The sequence below is a fragment of the Anguilla rostrata genome, chromosome 3 (assembly GCF_018555375.3).
Source record: "Anguilla rostrata isolate EN2019 chromosome 3, ASM1855537v3, whole genome shotgun sequence".
NCBI classification, from domain to species: Eukaryota; Metazoa; Chordata; class Actinopteri; order Anguilliformes; family Anguillidae; genus Anguilla; species Anguilla rostrata.
Genome location: NC_057935.1, coordinates 18,104,620 through 18,127,538, shown reverse-complemented (window position 1 = coordinate 18,127,538; position 22,919 = coordinate 18,104,620). Strand labels below are relative to the sequence as shown.

The following is a 22,919-nucleotide window of genomic DNA, read 5'->3' as shown; positions in this document are numbered from 1 at the left end:
AAGAATGTAAAATTACAACAGTTATTTCTAAATTTGTTACTCCCCACAGTAAGAGTAGAGGGAATTTCAAATCCTTTTGCAGTATATATTTTGTAATAGGTACACTTACATATGAGAAGCTCAGTGTTGGGTGGGTGGGGCATTGGGAAGTTACCAAAACAATAGAAATAATCATATAGAAATAAATGTGAGGGCACTGGGCTGGGGGAAGTGAATGGTGTAGGGCTACTCGGGGATGCAAATGAATGAAACACAAGGTTATGTTAATTTATATGAAATATTGGCTGTACTATTACCTTGTTAATTTCACCAGGATAATTAAGAGGAACTCAAGAGAAAAAAAGGAGTGGGAAGGGGTGGTGGGCCAAAGAAAATATTTAGCTGTAGCTTAGGAACACCAGTGATATTTAGTATTCAGGGACTGCAGGTTTGCTTTAAGTGTTCATGCTTCATCATAATCAGGTGACAGCAGCAGAATGACGGCTTAGTAGTTGAAATAACCACATCAGGGCATTATCACTTATATCTTTTTGAAGAAAGATTGTTTACACAGTGCAGTGCACACAATCATGCAACGGCCTACACTGCAACTATCATTAGAAAACCATAATGTTAATATTATGGGAACATATTGAGACTGTAGAAGAGTACATTCACCTTGGCACAACCACTGGCTACAGACTTAACTGGAATACATGAAAACATTAACACTCTCAACTGTACAGTAACAATGTACTGGACAGAACATGCTACACCCTGTGAGGGTGCTGTGATAGTTAATGTTCACAACTATAAATGACAATTGTTTTGCAAGCAATTCTTTATATTAATGATTTTACCCACATTTTCTTCCCATTTTGGAATGCCAAAACTTATTTTAACAGTGCTCATTGCTACAACCTCCATGATGGATTCAGGAAAGCTCGAACAAGCATGTTCTCTCCTCCAACAGACGCAATGTCAGTTACAGTGTTTCTTATCATGCCACAGTTCGCAAATCAGGTTCACACAGACATGGGTCAGGACCAAAACTCATGAGACCAAGATATCTCCAGAAGTGTAAACACACGCTTTAATGAAAGGTTCATGTTGACATTTAGTTTTCCAGGACAAATATTATTAACCAAAAAAAAGAAAATACAAAGAAAAAAAACATAACATGTCAACATAGCCAATTTGACTTTCTAAACATTCTAAACTCATATTTCAACACGCATTCCAACCACACATTTGGGTATTTGTGGAACGAGGGTATTAGAAAATTTTGTCTGATACAATAGATTGTCGTTTGATACCTTTAGTTGTAAAGATGTTCTTATGAATGTTAAATGAATGTTTTAAAAGCAATAGCTATCTGCAGTATTTACAGTGAAGGGTCAACAGGAAAACACCTTTTATTTGACACCTGTGACTAATGTAAGTTCCGAAAGTTGTAATGCTGAGAATTTTTTTACCCACGAAAATAATCGGTCATTCTCCTCTTTTGTCCTCTCTTTCTTCCTCCTTTATCCATCTTTCTTAGCAGCGACTGGCGAGCTGAAAATTGGTGGGGCGCAAAACTTTTCTTTAAACTAAGGTGGGTGGACACCGTCCACCTGCGTCCACCCCAAATTTAACCCCTGATTCTAACTCTCAAAGAAAAAAAGAAATGAGAGCTTATGTTCCTTTTCTCTCTGTCATACCAGAAGACAGAGATGAAGGTGTATCATTTCTGGAAGGTCACTGCACCAGGATGCATGCTGGAGGACCCGCGTTGCTTATCACTCTGAAAATGATAAACTCATCTGCAATCCAAAAAGGTTTTTGAATTATAAAACCATAATATATCATATTCAAATCACAAATTAATATAATTGTAATGTAGCTTTTTAATCTGAACACTGTCTTCTGTCACATTTTGAACACTGTCTTCTGTCATATTTTGCTTTTAATTCAAGTAAAGATTTACCTTTTTATATCTTTTAATAAATAACTTTTCACTCAAAACTAGGACAAAGCAGTAAACTATTTTGTATTTGTTAAACACAATCAATTTATACATACTGAAGCAATTAAAGTACAGTGCTTAATGGTACAACAGCAGTGCCCCACAAGGGAATCGACCCTTTGAGTTATAAGTTCAGTTCCCTAACTATTACGCATTATGGTCATGTGCATACAGAGTGTGGAAGTGACAGAGAGAACAGGTGTGCAGTGGTGCCGTTTTGAATGCTGTGGTTAAGGTATGGTGGCCTATGGCATTGGAAATGATGGAACGTACTGTTCATCCCCTTGTTGTACCTCTATCATGTTTATAGTGCATGTTTTTTGTTAAAATGGTGTCATCGTAGCACCCTTTTTCGAGTTTTGTTCAGTAGGTTCTATTGTGCTTAAATGGGCAAACCGTTCCCACTACCAGGCAGGCTGGCTTGGATATTTTTTTTGTTTTGCCAGCCAAACCAACTTTGACAGATCTCCATTTTATTTTCCTTTGGTGCACTTCATGTTTTTCTGTTTTCCTCTCAACCGATGGATTCCCTTATATGATTATTGTGTTATTGTGCGAATATCGCATAGGTCTTCTTGATTGTAGGCCTAATATTATGTTAGCCAAAAAAAACTAGAGTGTTTGAACCATGTGTTGTTCAATCCATAACACTGCCAATGCACTGCATTTAGCAAAATGCTAGAAAATGTATATCTTTCAATGATTCATTGTAATACTCACACAATATTTTATTGATATAAAAAATATGAGAATTTAAAGGTACTCTTTGGGGGGGGGGGGGTGTTAGTAATATAAAAAGACTATTTGAAGTGGGGGTGGAATATGCCTACAAGCCTTGTCAGTTGTATTGCCACATCAGTGCCTTGAATTTCTTTTTGTTTTTCAATTTGAATATTCCTCTGTTTTCAAAGAGTACATGTGGGTGATCACTAATTACATACACTCACAATAAGGCTTTACTGTACCATTTCCCAAGGGGCTGTATGAACTGATTCCATTTTATCACACATTACATTTCAGATTGCACACCTCATTCTCACTCAACAGGTCACGCAGGAAGTTGGAAGGGTCCAAGGACTGGGAAATGGTATCTGGTGACCATGGTGACAGGACAGGCATCTCCAGGGGTGGAGAATCTGCAAGCCTGGAGTCAGAACTGGGAGATTGCACACAAAACCCTCTCAGGACACTTTGTAGTAGAAAACTAAAACCAACCATCTGAAATAAGAAAATCAAAGCAAAAGAAATGTCTACTTACACAATGGAGATGGGCATAAAATCAGACTGGAGGTAATCAAATGCTGTGGGGAGGGAAAATATCTTGTTCAGGTTTGCAAAAGTGAGTGCTTTTGAATTCAGTTTGTGAGATTAAGTGCTGCACTGTCTACCATTATAAAGTTGCTTGTGCACGCAGGACCTTGCAAGTTCATGCTTTGGCCTAGCCTGGTGTCACCAGACACCCCCAAGTCCAAACTGCTTAAGCAGGCTGAAAACCCAAACTTTCAAACTACAACCTCTCTCAATTTTGTATTTTTATTTAATTATTTAACTTTCAGCCAGTTATCTACAGAGCACACCCTGATTGGTGTTCTGGGGTCCTTTACTATTACGTTCTGAGTCAAACCTTTAACTGTAGCATGACAATATAGTATGTACAGTGACAGGCTGATTTGAATTTGTATACACTTTATGTTGAGTCAATGTGAATGAGTGTCTGTTAAACTGAGACAGCAAATGTGGAAGTCACTCTTCCTCTAAGATAAGCAGTGAGGCCTGTGTTTGGTTTGGACCCACTCAGACCAGATGCCTTGCCTGCAACCTGCTGTTTAATGCAATGTTTCCCAAAGGCCTCCTCCATGGGGATGTGTGGGTACAGAAACTTCAGCGGGTTTTCGGACAGGACACCATTGTTGATCAGCTTGTATTCGCGAACGATGTTGGCGAAAGGCAGAGTGCTGAGGCGTTGTTTTGTATAAGGGACAACCGAACTGAGCTTTACGTTTCCTGAAAGAGATGCACAATTAACTGCATAAAACTACAAATGTGCACATTGTCTGAAAGAGGAGGAATTAATGAGTTTCAGTCCTTTCAGCTTGAGAGGACCTCTGTCATATTTTGCAGATTACACTGGCTGTAACTTTGCAGCTGTGATGGATGGAGCTGTGATAGTGGGTCACTCACGGTCATTGCACTGGTCCACCCAGGTGAAGGTGATCCCTCCCAGATGACTCTCGCTGAAACGCAGCAGAAAAGTCCCCACCTCCCTGTCCTTCAGCAGAATCCGCTCTCGCTCCTTAGTCACAAATCCCATGATGCACCTGCATTAACAGTACCATACTCAACTTGGGTCTGTGCATATCACATCTCCAACCATATTCTAATGGAAAATCAATGGCGTATGAGTGTATACAAAAATAGATGATCTGGTCTGAAACATGCCAGCAACTCTCTTGATCGGTAAAAAAGCTAATTGACTTGTATGTGAGACTGATCAGCACCGTGGAGTGGTGTTCAAGCGTATATATATATATATATATATATACAGTGGGGTCCAAAAGTCTGAGACCACTAGTCAAGATATTTCTATTTTGTATTTGTTTTGAATGTAATACTAATTCTTTCATTACAAATGATAATATCAGCTTAACAATTTGAGTGAAAAGTTGAATTTTTGAAAAATGTACATGAACTTCAGAATATCTTCGTATTTGCTATGTACCCCTTTTGCTTTAATGACAGCATGCACTCAAGCTGGCATGGACTCCACACGTTTGTGCATAACCTGATGACCCATGTTATCCCAACATGATTTGACAATGTTCCAAAGAGCTTCTTGTGATGTCACAGAATGCGTGGCTTTCTCAGTCTTCAAGTGCCCCCATAAATGTTCAATGGGGTTGAGGTCAGGTGTCTGTGGAGGAAAGTCCATGACAGTCAGGACTCCTTGGACTTCTTTGGTCTTCAAGTAGTTCTTGCAAAGCTTTGAGGTGTGTTTGGGGTCATTATCCTGCTGCAGTATGAATCCTTCTCCACAAAGATGCAAACCAGAGGGTATAGCATGTCTCTGAAGAATGGAGTGGTACTTCTCCTTGGTCAGGGTGTAGTCAATTCGGTGCAGGTGTCCAACTCCAGAGTAGGCAAAACACCCCCAGACTTGAATATTCCCACCACCATGTTTCACTGTGAGTTTGATACACTGCGGTATCATTCTCTCTCCTGTTCGTCTCCTTACATACACCCTTCTGTTACTGCCATAAATCTCAAACTTGGATTCATCAGTAAATACTTTTTTCCAGTCATCCACTGTGAAATGCTGGTATTTATTAGCCCACCCCAAGCGTTTGGCCCTGTTTCCCCTCCTGAGAAGTGATTTAGAAACTGCTACTCGTCCTCTGAGACCACTACAAGACAGCCTTCTTTTGACAGTACTTTTGCTGATTGGAGTCTTGCGTTCTTTATTTAGGACGGAGTGTAGCACAGTGGGTAAGGAACTGGGCTTGTAACCGAAAGGTTGCAGGTGCGATTCCCGGTAAGGACACTGCCGTTGTACCCTTGAGCAAGGTACTTTACCTGCATTGCTTCAGTATAAATGGATACAATGTAAAATGCTATGTAAAACTTGTGTAAGTCGCTCTGGATAAGAGCGTCTGCTAAATGCCTCTAATGTAATGTAATGTAATTTTGTATCTGTGATGAAGTTGCTTTTCTATCTCTCAGGGAACTAAGCTTGATGTATTGATCTTCTGATGGTGTGGTCATTTTGGTCTTCCTGATCGTTTTTGGATACAACTGATACAAGTTCTGCAAAGCGTTTTAGAGTTCCATGCACTGCCCTCTTAGAAACCTTTAGTCTAGCCATGATTTGACGCTGAGAAAGCCCTCTTTGCTTAGAATAACAATTTGACTTCTGACACTTTCACTTAGTTCTGATGCCATGTTTCCCACTATCACAATGCTACTTAGTAAGCAATGATTTGCTGGAAACTTGAGGCACAGCCATATTTATAACAGGTGAACACTGGCTGCAAGTTGAGTTACTTGAACGAGCCTCTGATGAGTAGATCAAATCCACCTGTCATCTGAACGCATGCTTCAATGGAAGGGATACAACTCAAGGAAATCTGACCTTTTGTACAAAGTATAGTATAATAGTATAAGTATAAATTTGCTTAAATTTGATTGCTGACCTAGAAATAGTGCATAATTTTAAATATTTCTTCTTAATTTTACATGTAATAACTTCTTGTGTTTTTAAATGTTTCTGAATCCTCAAACTTTCTGATTATTTCCAGGTTTACGTGAAAATATTATAGATTTTCAATGTGGTCTCAGACTTTTGGACCCCACTGTATATATATACACACTCCAAGGCAAAAAGCTTTTAATGGTCTTAACAACAAATCATTGGTCAGGAAATTAGCAAGAATTAAACAAATAGATAAAGTAACTTAGTATGGGATAGCTTTTCCCTTCGATTTCTTTAAATGTTTAGGCCTTATGGGTAAACTTGCGGACAGCTTTTTACAGAAAGAAGAGTCAATGTTGTTCCATCCAATTTTGATGGCTTCAAACAGTTGATGAGTAGTTGAAAAATGTTTCCTGGTTAGTTTGTGTTTAATGTGAGACCAAATATTCTCTATAGGGTTCAAATCTGGACTCTGACCAGGCCAAAACATGAGTCTGATGGACTTGTTCTCAAGCTACTTTTTGGTGGTCTTTGCAGTGTGGGCAGGAGCATTGTTTTGTTGAAAAATAACATCTGATCATTCCTCTTTAGAAAACAACTTTTCAGGTGTGGGAAGCAAGCCTTTATGCAATATTATCCTGTATTCCAAAGCATTAATTGACTTTTCACAGTGAAGCAGCTCACCAGTACCAGCAGCTGAAAAGGCTCCCCACACCATGACACCTCTTCCTCCATGCTTAACCGTGGTAGAGATGCATTCACTATTGTATTTCTCACCAGATCTTTGAAGACACCTCTCTGGAGCATCACCATGCAACTCAAATCGTGATTCATCACTCCACACAACTCTGCTGAACCACTCGGAATCAAACTTTACATATTCTGCTAAAAACTTAATTCTGTCTTCGATGTTTTTCTGAGACAGCAATGGCATTTTAAAACATCTTCTAGACATAAAACCTGCATTAGATAACCTTCTGTATTGATCTTCTCGAAAGAGTCTTGTTTTCTGAGGTCTTGAATTCTGCTGACAGTTTTTGTAGGCTTTTTTCCCTGTCTTTGAGAACTGTAAACTTCAGCAGGTGGTCATCCCTGCATGATGAGGCTTTGGGCCTTCCAGATCTTTTCTTTCTGGCAACATTACCTGTTGTTTCAAAGAGTTGACCTATTCTCTTAATAGCTGATAAAGAAATAGAGATTTCCTCTGCCTTCTTGTAAATTTCAGAATAGCTACAGTTGGCCTGACGAAGACCAGCTATGCGGTTTCTGACAGCAACCCCTGCATGATATTTTGTTTTTTTTGGAGCAGATTTTCTGTTTGGGGAAAAGCTAGAAACAGGGAAGTTCACTTATATAGTCTTCACCTTTGCGTACAAGAAGACTATATAAGTGAACTTCCCTGTTTCTAGCTTTTCCCCAAACAGTTCACTGCAGCAACAGTAAACGAGCAAATGGTGGCACAGGAGGTCTCAGGAGTGCATTTGTTTAGTTCTTGCCAATTTTCTGACCAATGATTTGTTGTTAAGACCATTAAAAGCTTAATATTTTGCCATTTTTTCCCCAGGAGTGTATATATATATATATATATATATATATATATATATACACACACACACACACATATATATAAATTGTCACCAGCCCATGTGGCACCCCAGGGAGATGCGGCAGTTCCGGGAAACACCGTTGGTTGCCGCATGGAGAGAGAGAGTGCACCCACGCCAACACAAAAATCAAAGAAACTAATATCCTTACCCTTCCCCCTTTTTTAAGCTCTTGGGCTGATTAATTAACACAACCCAGGTGCGCGTGCTCTCTCTACCAGCCAGCGCAGATGAGACCAATCCGCTTCTCCAGCAGACCGAATGCTATAATTATGTATATAGGCAACTATTAAAAAACTTTGTCTTTCAGACTCTCACCCATCCATCCAGAGATTCTGCAGGTATTTCTTGATGAATTCCAGGATGGAGTCCAGCCACATCCAAAAAGTGAAAGACCTCCCAGGAAGGTTCTCCTGAAAAACGTGAGGGGCCACATGTGCTCACAAAGCTGAATATAGAAACACTTCTAATGCTGAAGAGATAATACATTAATTTATAGTGTCCTTGTGGGTTATTTTTCAAATACTATTCAGTGACCTGAGTCCTTCATCTCCACAAGTCTCATACAGTGAGCCCAATAATGTTTGAGACAAAGATATATTTCTTTTCTTGATTTGGCTCTGTACTCCACAATTTTAGATTTGTAGTCAAAAACTTCACATGAGGTTAAAGTGCACATTCTCAGCTGTTATTTAAGGGTTTATACACTTTGGTTTCACCATGTAGAAAATACTGCACTTTTTACACACAGCCCCCCATTTCAGGAGACCATAATGTTTGGGACGTATTAATATTGTGTAAATTAAAGTAATTAGGTTTAGTAGTTTGTCACATATAATGCCATGCAATGACTGCTTTAAGTCTGTGACCCATAGACATCACCAGGTGCTGAGTATCTTCTCTGGTGATGCTCTGCCTGGCCTGAATCTTCAGCTCCTGCTTGTTTCAGGGGCTTGTTGCCTTAAGTTTTCTCTTCAGCATATGAAACATATCAGTTGACATGACGATCAAGTGACTGCCTTGGCCAGTCAAGAATTTTCCCGTTTTTGGCTTTGAAAACTTTGTTACCTTAGCGGTTTATTTGGGATCATTGTCTTGCTGTAGGATGAAGCACCATCCAATGAGTTTGAAGGTATTTGAACCAGAGCAGATGCAACATATCTGTACGCTTTAGAATTTGTTCTGCTGCTGCTATCAGAAGTTACATTATCAATGAAGACTTAGTGCTGTGGTAGCCATATATGCCCAAACCATAAAACCCCCACCACCATGTTTCACAGGGGTGCTTTGGATCTTGGGCAGTTGCTTTTGGCCTCCACACTTTAATACAGTCATCAAGTGAATCTTGGTCTCAGCTGTCCGTAAGATTTTTTTTCCCCCAGAACTCTCCAGGCTTTCAGGTGCTTTTTAGCAAATTGTTGTTGTGGCTAGCTAATGGTTTGCATCTTGAAATGTAGCCTCTGTAGTGCTGTTTGTGAAGTCTTCTGTGATCAGTAGTCACTGATATATCCACACCTTCCTCCTGAAGAGTGATTCAAATGGAAGATGTGTCAAGGCATTACTGCAATGATGTGGTTATTTCAGTCCCTTACCTTACAGAACATAGCCCAAGAAACTTGACAGTCATTGTAGGAGGCCTGTGGACCTGCAGGGAAGTATATATACAATCTCAAAAAGCATTGTGTCAGCAAGATCTTAACACACAATTTAACAGCACTGTTTTATGAGACTGCTCCCAGACAGCACAGACATTGTGAGGGAATTTACATCATTAACATGTTGGCAACAATCATCTTGCAGCAGTCATATCCGTTCAGCTTTTTGTGGAATTAATGACAGCTGACAAACATCCCAAAGTCGCAAGAGTTCAGAACTGGAGTTCAGCATTTTCCAGCCATTTTACATAAGTGTGTTCCAAGAAAACTGGATAAAACGGATGTGTGAATGTGTAACATTGGCTGACTCACCCAGAAGTTTATTTCCCAGCATGCTCAGCTGTTCCCTGTTGAGCCCAAGCCCGACAAAGGAGGAGAACTGCCAGTGGAGAACCTCAGACAGCTGAGCCCAGGTGCAACTTGACGGGCTAGTAAAGAACAACAGATTCTGGGCAAAGCAAAGGATTGGGGGGGGTTAGAAGGCAGAAAACAAAGGAGAGAAATGGTTCAGTGACAGAGGAGGAAAAAAGGAGAGGGGGTAATTCATTTAAAGGAGACAAAAAGAATGGGGGGGTCAACAAAATTTTGAAAATGACAAATGGATTCAAGTGTCAAAAGTCAGGATGAGTCAAAAGTCAGGATAAGCCATTATGTGAGACATGCAATGTACTGCCTAAATGGAAGTTTGAGTGATTTCAAGCAGAAATACCATGAAACCAAACTGGTGTCACTTAGGCCCCGTTCATACTTGCATTTTCGTTATTAACTGGCGTCGCACATGTACTGTGTCCCTACACACACATATATTTTGTGTACACTGAGTTGAACGTACTGTCTGGTTTCAGGGAATGAAATGAAGTCAGGAACCTTTGCACAGTTTACTGTGCATCTGCTACCAGTCGTCAACTTCTGTTCTCATTTATATTCACACAACCAAGCTTATTTGCATAGAAACAAGAGTCAACTTCGGTAGTCGCTACAGTTACTACTAGTTGCCACTCTCATTCATAACCGCACTGTTTGAATATCATATTAAGCACTAGGAAGTGGTCAACTGTATTTAGCTGTAATGTGAACGGGGCCTTAGATTACCTTGGGTTCTTCGGTCAGCATGTTGTACCACATGATTGAGGCCCTTCCGTTGGCCATTTGGCTGAGATTGGAGATGACCACCAGGGGAAGTGAGTGTGTCTGGAGAGGAAAGGCAGACCAGAATCAACAGTAATAATTTACTGCACGTATATAGCATTTTTCATCTGAGGATCCCAGTGCTTTGTTGTAAAAAGGGGACTGCGAAGGAGTCAGCTCAACGGCCACCAATATGTAGCCTATAATCCTATCTGAATTTGGGAAGGTGCATACTGGCTCATCTGTCTGCTGAAACGCACAGGTCCTGAATCCACTTTCTGCCGATCTGTGCAGGTACTGCATCAGAGGACTGCACTGATGGCACAGGTGGAGAAGGAAGACTGCAGAAGGCCCCCATTAACCAGAGGGGTCGCTACTGCGCCATGAAGAAGGGACTGTGTGGGCGAATTAAAACCTTCGATCCTGGGGTCAAGCTGTAGTCTGTTACCGTACAGATCCAGAGGTGGGGAGATCTTTTACTTTAAAAAGTAAAAGATCTCCCCAGTATTTTCTTCCAGTCACCTGCATTTGCTAATTAGCACAATTCTTCAGCCTGAATGTAGAACTAATTTGTGAAATCAGCTGGCTGAGTTCATGGCAGGACTTTTACTTTATGACCCATCTTAATCCCGTCTTAACTGCGGGGTGAGTCCTTGCACTCCGCACAGGTACCTAGCTGTGAACACCTCATGTGCGTTCTACCAATGTTTCACCTTACAATTATCATTGTGTGTTGGCAGCACAGCTCACATGTAGCATGTTACAAAAAGCCAGAAAGTATTTAGAAATTATAAGAGAAACCTTTCATGCACAAACCAAGTTAATGATCCTTAAAGAGAGTATCTATAAAGCACATTCCTTTTTTACATTTTAAGCATTTTAGTAAATGCTCTTTTCCAGAGAAAATTACAGGGTGTATTTTTCCATGTAAAAATCATGTCTATAAATTTTAATATTTTATAGCATTTTACTAAAGCAATTCAGGATAAGTATTGTTTAATCATACAACAGCAGTGTCTTCCCTGGGAACTGAATCTACAACCAAGGAGTTACAATATCAGTTCCCAAAACATGATGCTACCTCCACCCAAACAATTACCAGTTTAGCTTATATTATATTAGACCGAAGGGAACATAGAAGGGTACTGACCTCCAAGTCAACTGTTAGGCCTCGTATGCAGAACTGGGCCTGGTAGCTGATAGCATGGAGCTCCTCTGTTACTGTGAGAAAACTCTGAGAAAAAACAAGTGTGTCCTAACAAAGACGAACTACGTAGAGTGATCAGCTAAAACGCCCCAACCACAAACTGATTGGATGGGCTGAATATTCACATTATTATGCATTTGTGTATTCTAATGTGATTAAAAATAAAATATAGAAGTGGATATGCAAATGGCTGCATGAAACTGGTATGTCTATGGACCATCTAAATACCAGCTGTGATTTTCATCTGTTTTTGCCAAAATCTCTTCGTCAGTTCATATAACAGACAACATGTTGAATTCACTGAAAAATGGTTGTTCTGATAGCTATTATGCCAGAGCACCTACAGTTAACTCACACTTCCATTGGTGATTCCAGTTCAAGTCTGAGCAGCACTTCAGTCAGGTGATCTTTAGTCAATTGATCTGTCAGTGTAATACTGCCATCTATTGTTCTTCATGCGTAAGTGAAATCTAAATATTGATTTCCAGGGTTTTAGCGCAAGAGGGACATGAATTCAGAAAATAATATATAGATGTTCATCTTTTACATGAGGATAACTGAGATGCACGCTAGTGCACCGATTGCTAAAGACAGAACTATAGACAAAAGGCCTAAACAAAAGCTGGATTCAGCTCACATCTGGACTCCTTCTCTCCCACCTCCTGTCACTGCTTTAAGTGAGATATAAATACTATTTCACTGCAGAAGGATTGTGTGTTTGTCTCACCTCATGCCCCTTCACTCCATTTACAGACTTCTGCTCTCTCAGCTCCTACAGGGAGCAAACCGCGATTGTGTCATTTTGCATGAGAAGTTTTTGAGAAGTTGCTTTTGTTGCGGAATAAGAGTTCAGGCTTAGATTTAGGCAGACCTAGGTTACATTACTGACAGTAGTTCTAGCCAGGACCTGAGTCTTTGTGTGAGCGTTATTCCGTGAAACTGTTAAACAGGAAAAAGGCTGATGTTACCAGGCGTTTGAACTCTGCAGAGAGACAGCCATTTGATGACTCAACATCCATCACTTTTGTATTATTGCCTGACATGGTGAAGTGTCGGCACCTGTACAGGTAAAACAATATTTATTTAAAAAAAAACATATTTTATAATGTATTTCATTGTGGTGAAATGGGAACTACAATTTCCCCCTAGCTTATTGTTGCTTGGGAATACTGATTTTCTGAAATGATTGACACAACTTCCCAGTTCTGCTTTCACAAGTTGGCATCTGTAGCAATAGACTAACTTCAGATATGGCTAGTAATTCAAGATCAGGGAGAAAACGTAAGGAAAGATATACTCACACTCGGTTAGGGGGTGGGTCCCTAAGAAAATGGAATGGGAGAAATATAAACCCTCAGTCGGTACATGTATGGCAAGCCGTTTTAGCTTTAATTCATTTCTAGAGGATATCACAAATTCAATTCTAACCAGTTAGAATGAAAAATCTTGATATCATAAATTCAATTGTAACTAGTTATAATGTGTATTTCTGACAACTGGTTAAAATGCATATTATTGATATCGGAAATTAAATTTTAACTAGTTAAAATGCCAATTCTTGATATCGGAAATTCTATTTTAACTAGTCAGATTGAAAATGTTTTTCTCATTCATTTCAATTGGAGTTGGAATTTGACCTAGTTAAAATGCCAATTTCTGATATCAGAAAATCAATTACTGATATCAACAATATAATTTAAACTAGTTAAAATATCTATTTCTGATATCATGAATTCAATTTTAACTAGTTAAAATTGGAATTCTTGATATCAATAGTAGAATTTAAGCTAGTTTTAATTAGAATGTCCCATTTTAACTAGTTAAAATACAATTCTTGATATCAAGAATTCCTATTTTAACTAGTTAAAATTTTATTCTTGATATCAAAAATGAATGGTCCCATTGAAATGAATAGGGAAAACGTGTTCGATTTGATAATTGCCACAATCATTTAGGAAGGAGATATAAATAATTAGTGAAATCCGCTGGCTGAATTCATGGGTAGAAGAAACACGTCGTTAATACTATTATCAAAACTCCAGGGATTTAAAACTGGAGCAGAATTGCCATACATATCAGCTCACAGCAACTCAGATAAATCAACATTTAATGCTATTATAATGGCCTCTCTGAGGCCAATATATATTTTCTAGGTTATGTTCACAGATTATGATTTATTATAATCTCAGGGGAAAATAAAACGCCACAAGCAAAAAAATCATGAGCGCAAAAAGATATTTGATGATAGGGCAAAAATTTAGGCTCCATTGTGATTTCCTCATTAGAAAAAATAGCATACCTAATTCAGTAAAATATTTGGTGATATGGTGTCATTTTAGCCCACACTCTTCTTATTTAATGAACTTACTTGTCAAATGTTATCTTGACTCTTAGCTGATAGTCCACCTCGGGTAGTTTAACCAACAATCTGAAAAATAAAATGTGTTAGGGGAAGATCGCAACAAAGGACTTGCAGTATTCAAAATCAAAACAATAAAATGAGTATGTTGTATATTGAATTTTCACTAGTGCAAATAATTTAGATTCCCTTTCTGAAGGCATTTTACCAAAGAGTCAAGTGTCTAACTCGCAGGTCCAAATCCTTGAATCTGTGCTTTAACAAGTACATCCATAAACTGTAGCCAGGTTGTTATCCTTCTGTGGTGGAGAGATGCACAAGACTGTTTTTTTCTGGAGAAGATGTGTTGGTGTCAAAGCTTCAGTTGGGATTTCTCTCACCTGACCTTGGTGGAAAACTGGGTCGTAGTCTTTATGACAAGAGGTTTCTCAGACAAGTTGGACAAGCAGGGCTGCAGTTCCACCACAAATGAGCTGTGGAGTGATGTCACAGTGACACAACATGACATCGTATCACAAGTATGCTCAGATTGAACGGCCCTGTCATTGAAACAGCACCACACTTTCACAGAATATTACTCATCAATGATGGCTTGGAATGACATGAAGTAACCCACGTTTAGTTGAACCCCACTTTTGATAAGATGGGATTTTGCATATCACCTTCAAATACTCCCTGTCTGGATATACAAAGAGAGATGTTCTGCATAACATGTATCATTTACCCATTTGAGGTGATAGGCAAGTGTTTTGTGTACCTGTATATAAGCTTATGGTAAGTGTTGTGTGTATCTGTTTATGAGGTCATAGGTAAGTGTTGTGTGTACCCGTTTATGAGGCCAATAGTAAATGTTGTGAGTGTATCTCTGGGTGGGTGAGTGCTTCCTGTACCTTGATGAGGTGGTACATTACAACTACAGTACCTTTTAATGAGGAGAGAGATAAGGTGATTGACCACTTCCTCTAGTTGAGCTCTTTGCTGGTCAACAGGGTTGCCCTCATAGGTGACTTTCCTGACCAGCTCCTGCAGTTTGTCCAGTTGTCGTTTGATCTGGAACAGGCTCTGAGCTGTTAGTGTGAACCTGCACAGCAAAGACAAACTGGAATCAAGCTGCCTTCAGTGCACCTGCCATACTGAATGATCCCAGTGTTGAAGCCAGGCTCGACTGACAGTCACAAAGTCATTGCATATATACTGTAAGCATGTGTGAGTGCATGTGTGTGTATATTGTAGGGACAGATCTACGAACTAATTTTGCAGTGGAAAAAATATGAGAAAGGGCCCACTCTGCATGCATGTGTGCATGTACAGCATGTGTGTGTGTGTGTGTGTGAGTGTATTGTATGTGTTTATGGGGGTTGGTCCTGTACCAGTTCTGGAGCAGGTCGAGTTCAGTTGCTGATGGTCCCCCGATGCAGGCAATCTGCTGACGCCGTTTCCAATCATTCAGCTCAAGCACAAGCTCAGAATTCATCAGCACATCAATGTCTCTGACAACCACTGTGATTTCAGTAAGGACCTCCTGTAAACGGACCCCACCCATCCCACCTCATTGGGCTAGCATCACAGCAGCTGATCATCCATATTCATACATTCTGAATAATGCGTAATCTGACAACCCCTCAACCTAAACACACAATCCTGTCATAAACATGCAGGCCATTTCTCTCCATGCATAGAGGTCTGGAACAGGACTGTGAAGGAGTGGCCCTTCACTAGCTTACTAATTGTTTAATTGATTTAATTTAATTGTTTAATTGAATTTAATTTGTTAATTTGAGGCAATCGAAACCAGGAGCAATTGATTGGCTCAACCTATTTAAGGACTGTCAGTAGGGGCAGAGGGGAAGAGGTGAGCCACTATGATCATTTGTTCTGCTGGTGCTTTTTAAAAATAAATTGTTAGTCTTTTTCAAGTCCTTGGTTTCTCAGTTGTTTTTAAGCCTTTTTACAAGGACCCACCTTCCGTTTACAGTCTACTTCACTGAATACCTCTTGCAACTTAAAGGCTTCCTCTTTCAGAAACTCTGGAGTTCCATTGGCTGGATCTGAGAAGGAAAAAAAAGGCCAGCATTCAGTATGTTCTACAGGTGGGTGGGTGAGATGGACAGGTGCAGATTTCTTGCATGTTGTATGAAGTGATAACAGACTGTGTAGTGAAGCATTAAAGCAGGTGTTTCCAATTGCATAGGATTTGGGGGCGGGAGAGCATGATTAGTCATTGTGTACCTGTTGGTGGAGCACTCAAGCTACAGGTAGATGCAAGTGCAAAGTAATGGTTAGGGAACTGGGCTAGTAACTCCAAAGTCGTAGGTTCAATTCTCAGGCAGGAATATAAAAATACATGACTTATGAGAATCGACCCATCTAAGGTTGCCACTTACCTACAAACTCATGTCTAGCTCTTCATTAAGCCTGCACAAAAACCCCTAGGGCCTCTGTTACATGTACAAGTAATTAGCAGGTACGTAAATCTAAGCACAGTTGGGACAGTATTTTCGCAGTATTTTACCAGTTGTGATTATTCCAGTTTGTTTCACATTTTTATTTTTCAGCAGTCTTTTATTCCAGTTTAATTCCTGTTCTGTTCAAATGTGTTAATGTTTCTCATCGGTATTCTAAATACTACATGAGGTGCTAGAAATTGTCTATAATGTGCTGCCTGTTGTGTGCTGATTTAGCACGAGCCTACCATTGTAAACACTGAAATTCACCAGCTGCAAAGCAATGCCCTCATTCCTCTGGGGATATCAGCCAGATCCAAATGGCGATTAATCCCCTGCAGTTTGGGTCTCCCTAGATACTGGTTTAAAGATGATGATTAATTTGTGGCTGGGGTAATTTAGCAAATTACCCTCGTCATGGTGCAACTTTATGAGAACTGTTGAATGAATGCACTGGTTTCTCAGTTTTCTGAGTGACATAAGAGCTCTGTGCTATAAGCTACCAGTCCCAGTCCTTCATACAAGGACTAACAATTTACTTTGAGGTCAGTACAATTTTATGCTATTTTTTTTTAATCTAATGTAAGATTAGCTGGTAAGTGTTTGGTGGAGGTACTATCATGTTTTGGAAACTGGGCTTCAAACTCCAAGGTTTCATATTCCGTTTCCATGGGAGGCACTGCTGTTGAAGTCAAAGTACTTAACCCCTTGGCACAGATGCCAAATCTGGCCAATCCTTGCTAATTTCGGTAGTGTTCTATTTAAGGCTTATTAACTCCAGATGTGAGCATCACATTGACTTGGAAAATAGCTTAAATGAAGCAAGACACTTGTACCATTTACAATAATAATCAAAATAATTTATAAATTATATTTTATATTCACAATTTAGGTAGAAATAAAGTGAATGCAATTATCTTGGCAAAATGCAAAAATGAAATAGTATTTCATTTCAACCTAAAGGAGAACAGAGAGATCACATATATAAAACAGGTACAAGTATACATGTCCTGGATCATAAACTCCTCAAGCACAAGAATGAAAAATCTCAGGATGATATGTGGAACTACTAAAGATCTATGTAGCAAAACATTGAGAGCAATGGAGTGTGCCTTGAGAATTGCCTACCTCCAGAGAAGACCTTTCTGTATCGGGAATCAAAGTCATCTTGCATGTCCTCCATAACCTTCATTTTCTGATCCAATCTCTGTCAGCAAAGGAGGAAAGGTATGACTGTGCTATCCACTTAGCAAAGGACACATACCTGGCCAGCAGGTGAGGTGGCTCTTACCTGTACTGAGCACCTGGTGATGGCCACCTGGGTATCTATGTACTTGTGTCTCTCAGGTACCAGAGAATTCTGCATAGACATTTCCTGGGATCCCTGATGGCAACAGGAAAACTGATATAACAGGACTGCATAATGCTTTATAAACAACAGAGCACACCTCTGAGTGAACTGTACCTGCTCCATTTCACTGGCCATTGCGATTATCCGTCTTTCCTCTCTCAGAAAGCTGGCTATGACACTGGCCATGAATAAGGGGCTGTCTTTGTATGTTTCCTGAGAGGGAGAGAGAGCATGAGATTTGTTGTGTTGCTCTTGTACTAGATTTCCCTAAAGTACAAAAAAGTGTCAATTTGCCATTGAACTGTTGGTCCCATATAACTCCTTCTCCTAGCCAAGCTATCTGCAGTGTATATGGGTAAACGGGTGATTGGCTGGTGGGTAGAGTACTGCTTGGCTGGCAGGAAGCTCAACCCCCAGTATCCTGAGCAAACTGGCCTGCAGCTGTTGGTTGATTCTCTTCAGCGTGTGCCTGTGACAAAAGCTCTGCTGGTGAGAGCACTGCTTTTCAAGCTCAGCCAGAAGGCTGGAGGTCAGGACCACAGCCATAGGCTCATGGTTTGAGGCCGTATCCCTGAGAAAACATAAACAAACCGAAAAAGGTTGGAAAAGCATTTCAATGTTTACAATGCCTCTGGTAATCAGTAGTTGTTTTATCCCTAATGACTTTAAAGGTCTGAGATCCAGGAAAAAATCCAGTACACACATACATGCATGCATGCATGCACACACACATACGCGCACACACACACACATATTGTTCATTGTGAAAGGACACTATTTTTCTTGTTTGGCTCTGTACTCCAGCACATTGGATTTGAAATAAAACAATGAATATGAGGTTACAGTGCATACAGTGCAGTCATCTTTACATCAAAGGTATTTTCATTGATTCTTCCATGCATTTAATAGGGCCCTAGATTTCAGCTGCAGACAACTTGTAGCACAACTTGTAACTTTATAGCACAGTCTTCCAGGAACAAGGGTAGCACAACAGGTTTTACCAGTTTGAATTAAGGCTTCAAGCTGCTGGTGGAAGTTGTGCTTGAGTCTTCAACATGCATAAAAATCAATATATTAGGATCTGACACTTGTGAACACCAACCAGTCCTGGCTCTCAATCCACGTGGCTAGCTCTTCCCGCACCTCCATGGGAAAGTTGCTGTACAGGCTGGCTACTTGCTCCTGAAACCTGACGTCGAGCTTCTGGACCTCTTCCCATTGATTCATTCTGCACATGCAATGGTACTTCAGAATACATACAAGAACTCAACATTAAATACATGTAACGCCCCACATCCCCTCAGTTAAAGAACATCCGTTTTATTAGGATTTCATGTTATATTTCAGTTTCTCGTAAAGGCATAGTTACATTGAAATGTAAATGCTTACATTGAAAGGGAATTTAATTTGCAGAGATATTTACAGTATGGCAATAGATAAAATAATCAACAAATTGCACACAAAAGTATAAAATACACACTGTTCATGTTTATTACTACTGTTACAACTAATAATCCACCCATCCAAAATCTATACCCGTTTATCCTGTTCTGGGTCGGGGGGTGCTGGAGTCTATCCCAGCATGCATTGGGCGAGAGGCAGGGCAATCTATCGCAGGGCTTTATGTGAAAAGCCACGCCCTCCCCAATATTCATTGGCTCATAGTGGCATTGTTTTTTTAACTTTTCAAAAATCCAATTAATTAATTAGTAGACATTGCTCCATATATTATGTATACCAAGTTTCGTGCAGATCGGTAAAAAATCCTAGGAGGAGTTCTATCGTTTATAGTTTTGCATACAATTCAAAATGGCGGAAAATCTAAGTAACCGGAAGTGATGGGCCCTTGCGGCAAATTTGTTCCTCATGAGGAGTGGCAAATGTGTGCAAAATTTCATGATTCTAGGTCAAACGGGGCATGAGATATGCCTGTTCAAAGTTTGCTATTTCAATCGCATGCTATAGCGCCCCCCTTTGGCCAAGCGATGTAAATTTTGTTTCATGGCCTGTTGGCATAATCCTCTCCCATTCTGCAAACTTCAGTAAAAACCGAACAGCCGGTTATAGGGGCTGCCATAGACTTCCATGGGGAGAATAATAATAATAATAATATAATAATATAATAATAATAATAATAATAATAATAATAATAAGGTTCCGTCTCACCTTCGGTGCTTGGCCCCGTAATAATAATAACAAGGAAGTTGTTAGTGCTAGGCAGCGGCTTAGGCATCATTCCGAACAATAGTGCTGAACTACTGAACTAAAACCTACACAGTAAAATGTCCAGTATTAATTCAACGCTTACACATACCAGAGTGGGACCAAATGCTATATTTTAAGAGTTGAATTAACTCTGTTAGAGTTTAATTAAGGTTGGACATTTACTTTTTACTAAAAATGGAATCCTTATAGCACGTCACAATATTTATACATTCAAAAAAAATACGTTTTCTATTTGATAAATGTGCATACCTGTTTTCCTGGCGAGATAATTTCAGCAACTCTGCAACCCTACAATCAGAAAGAAAATAAATCTTCCGTCGCGTCCAGGTTTAATGTGGTGATAGTTACAGTTTACCGAAGTATTCCTTCTCGCGTGCAGTCCGTACAAAATATAGGCAACAACAAAGTAGAATTACTCAGTCATTAGTATACTTTTCTATGAATGAGTCGCGATTTAAGAGGTACATGAATAATGTATACAGTTCAACATGCGGAATATCCTTTCGAACAAACGAAACGCAAAACATCCAGTCATGTATTATTCGCAACTTCACCTATGCACATAGTGTGTGACTTGGCACCCTTTTCAAAACCAATCATCTTTTTATAGGCGGTTCTTACGATCATTTCCACAAAATGTCTTAGAACATTCCTGTAAAATCAGCGTAAAGTCCCTGTGTTAGCCAATCACAAGAACTGGCAAGGGTTGTATTATAGGAAGGCACTAGATCAGCAGTGTGAACTAGCGACAGTAAGGACTTTCGCGCGGGTCTGAAAATTTCAAAATAAAAGTCCGACGATAAAACCACTGTTACGTTCAACATAATGAAATTAAGGACAAATCGGACTGCAGTTGTCCTAAAATATGAACTATTCGTTTTCTATTTGTACAATATTAAAACAACTTCGATTTTAAACACAAACATTGTAAAACTATTCACAACACTAATATTAATTACAAACAAATCTGTCTTCATTTTTTCCCTACATTTTTAACAATGACAATGCAAAAATTTTTAAGGAGAATTGAAGATAAAATACACCCATTACTTTTAATTATTATTGCAATGTCTAATACAACATTACATCAGTACATGAGTTTAACTGAATGGTAAGGGAAGAATTAGAGTAATTTAAAATGCATTACTTCAACATTCTGTGCTACCTTGTAACATCAACTATGCGCTGCTGCCTCCCCTGGACATGTTGTCTCAATGATATGGGGGTGTTTTGAATACCTTGGACCCTCCACTCTTCAGATATGGTGTCACTTATATCACATAAGCGTCATAGAAAATGTGGCTGGGGTTTGAACCGAATTTCATTCTGTTAAATCTCAATTGCTTTCTGATAGCATAACAGATAACATGCTCTGCTGCCTCCCCTGGACATGTTGTCTCAATGAAATGGGAGTGTTTTGAAAACATGTTATCATGTTATCTGTTGTGCTATCAGAATGCAATTGTGATTTAATTGAATGACAAATATGCTGGAATCCGTTTTATATTCTCCTAAAAAAAGCAAGATCATGGTATTTCATATTTAGACTTACTGCACTTCCAAGAATCAACATGGCAGAAATATAAAGAAAGCTTTATAAAAATACACTGCCTTTTTAATTGGCATTATAATTATAACAGAGTATTTTTACATGTCAAAACGTCGCTAGTTTAGAAAATAAACTTTGAGATACGCGTTTCTCGCTTTCGCGCAGGCAGACTTTTATTTTGAACGATTTCCGACGAATCTGCCGTCTTACTGTCGCTCACTGTCGCACATTTCACGGAACTCACAAGATCGTATATGGCAACTGGAGAGGGTGGGAGGGGCCACGCGGCTGCTGATCTTCGAAAACAGGATGCATTGCCTGTTGCACAGTGCAGGACAATCGGCCGATTTTGGGTCCTATTTGTCTGCCCCAACTTTCAGGGTTGCGTTCCACACTTAAACCTGGTCCGATTATCTTCGCAGATTATCCTGTAGTGTGAGGTGTTTACAGACGTAATTTTAACCCTCTATTTTCAAATGGTAAAGGAGGCAAAATCGACAACATTTTACATCAACATCTTATTAGCACTAATAGTCTACACGTTGTACCCTTGATCAAGGTACTTAACCTGAGTCAGTTGGTGCTAGAGGTACTTAACCTGCAACCTGCTTCGGTATATATTCAGCTGTATAAATGCTATGTAAATGCTATGTTTAAAAAGTTGCTCTGGATAGTAATGTAACAATGTGAGTTAAAGCATGCCAGCTCAATATTTTCCTCCAAATTAATAGATTTAGTTCTTGTTAACTAGGATAACGTTAGAAACACATCAATTAATAATCAATAGTCTACTGACAACAAGCTGTTAATTCTGGGAAAAAAACAAAACATTAAATAACATTTTAGCAGAGACCACTTCGAAGGATTCAAAGGGAGGGAACGTTGCCGTTGTGATTGTCATGTCCTGAGCAGCTAGGGTACTCTGCGTTCTTATATTTAATACCTTGTTAACAAACAAGCACGGAACCGACCAGACCCACGGGGCAACTCACTTCCGTAGACACATTTTAGCTGGCACCATCTGCGCATGCGTCCCACAAAACGTCCCTGAGGTCGTCCGTAAGTGAGTGAGTGCCCACAATTCAGGTCGTCCATGAGTGAGTGACCACAATTTGCCATGCGTAGCCCACGGCGGCAGTTCCTGCGCGTCGTGGGAAAAAAACAGAAAAATTCTCCACATTTTAAAAATGAAGGTTCAATAGGCCTACTAATAATACAAATAC

The 22,919-nt window shown here is 39.6% G+C and overlaps 1 protein-coding gene across 6 annotated transcripts; it reads right to left on the bottom strand.

Annotated features, from left to right (window-relative positions):
* Positions 1-1,048: 1,048 nt before the first annotated feature.
* stat4 (signal transducer and activator of transcription 4) lies at positions 1,049-22,732 on the bottom strand. Of its 6 annotated transcripts, none has more exons than XM_064326605.1 (25): positions 22,689-22,732; positions 20,397-20,435; positions 19,024-19,149; positions 18,357-18,492; positions 18,036-18,134; positions 17,862-17,954; positions 17,699-17,777; positions 16,089-16,174; positions 15,497-15,648; positions 15,049-15,207; positions 14,507-14,599; positions 14,136-14,195; positions 13,069-13,089; positions 12,736-12,826; positions 12,495-12,539; positions 11,711-11,794; positions 10,525-10,623; positions 9,745-9,880; positions 9,370-9,422; positions 8,096-8,190; positions 4,169-4,305; positions 3,800-3,991; positions 3,246-3,288; positions 3,017-3,143; positions 1,049-1,784 (listed from the first exon to the last, which is right to left on the bottom strand). In XM_064326605.1, the coding sequence occupies exons 1-25, from the start codon at positions 22,715-22,717 to the stop codon at positions 1,761-1,763; spliced, it is 2,298 nt and encodes a 765-aa protein (XP_064182675.1). In that variant the 5' UTR covers positions 22,718-22,732; the 3' UTR covers positions 1,049-1,760. The 6 variants fall into 6 exon arrangements, with proteins under 6 accessions (XP_064182675.1, XP_064182677.1, XP_064182678.1 ...); XM_064326607.1 differs by lacking the exon at positions 22,689-22,732 and adding an exon at positions 20,702-20,878 and having other exon boundaries at positions 19,024-19,166; XM_064326608.1 differs by lacking the exon at positions 22,689-22,732 and adding an exon at positions 20,702-20,878.
* Positions 22,733-22,919: the final 187 nt, after the last annotated feature.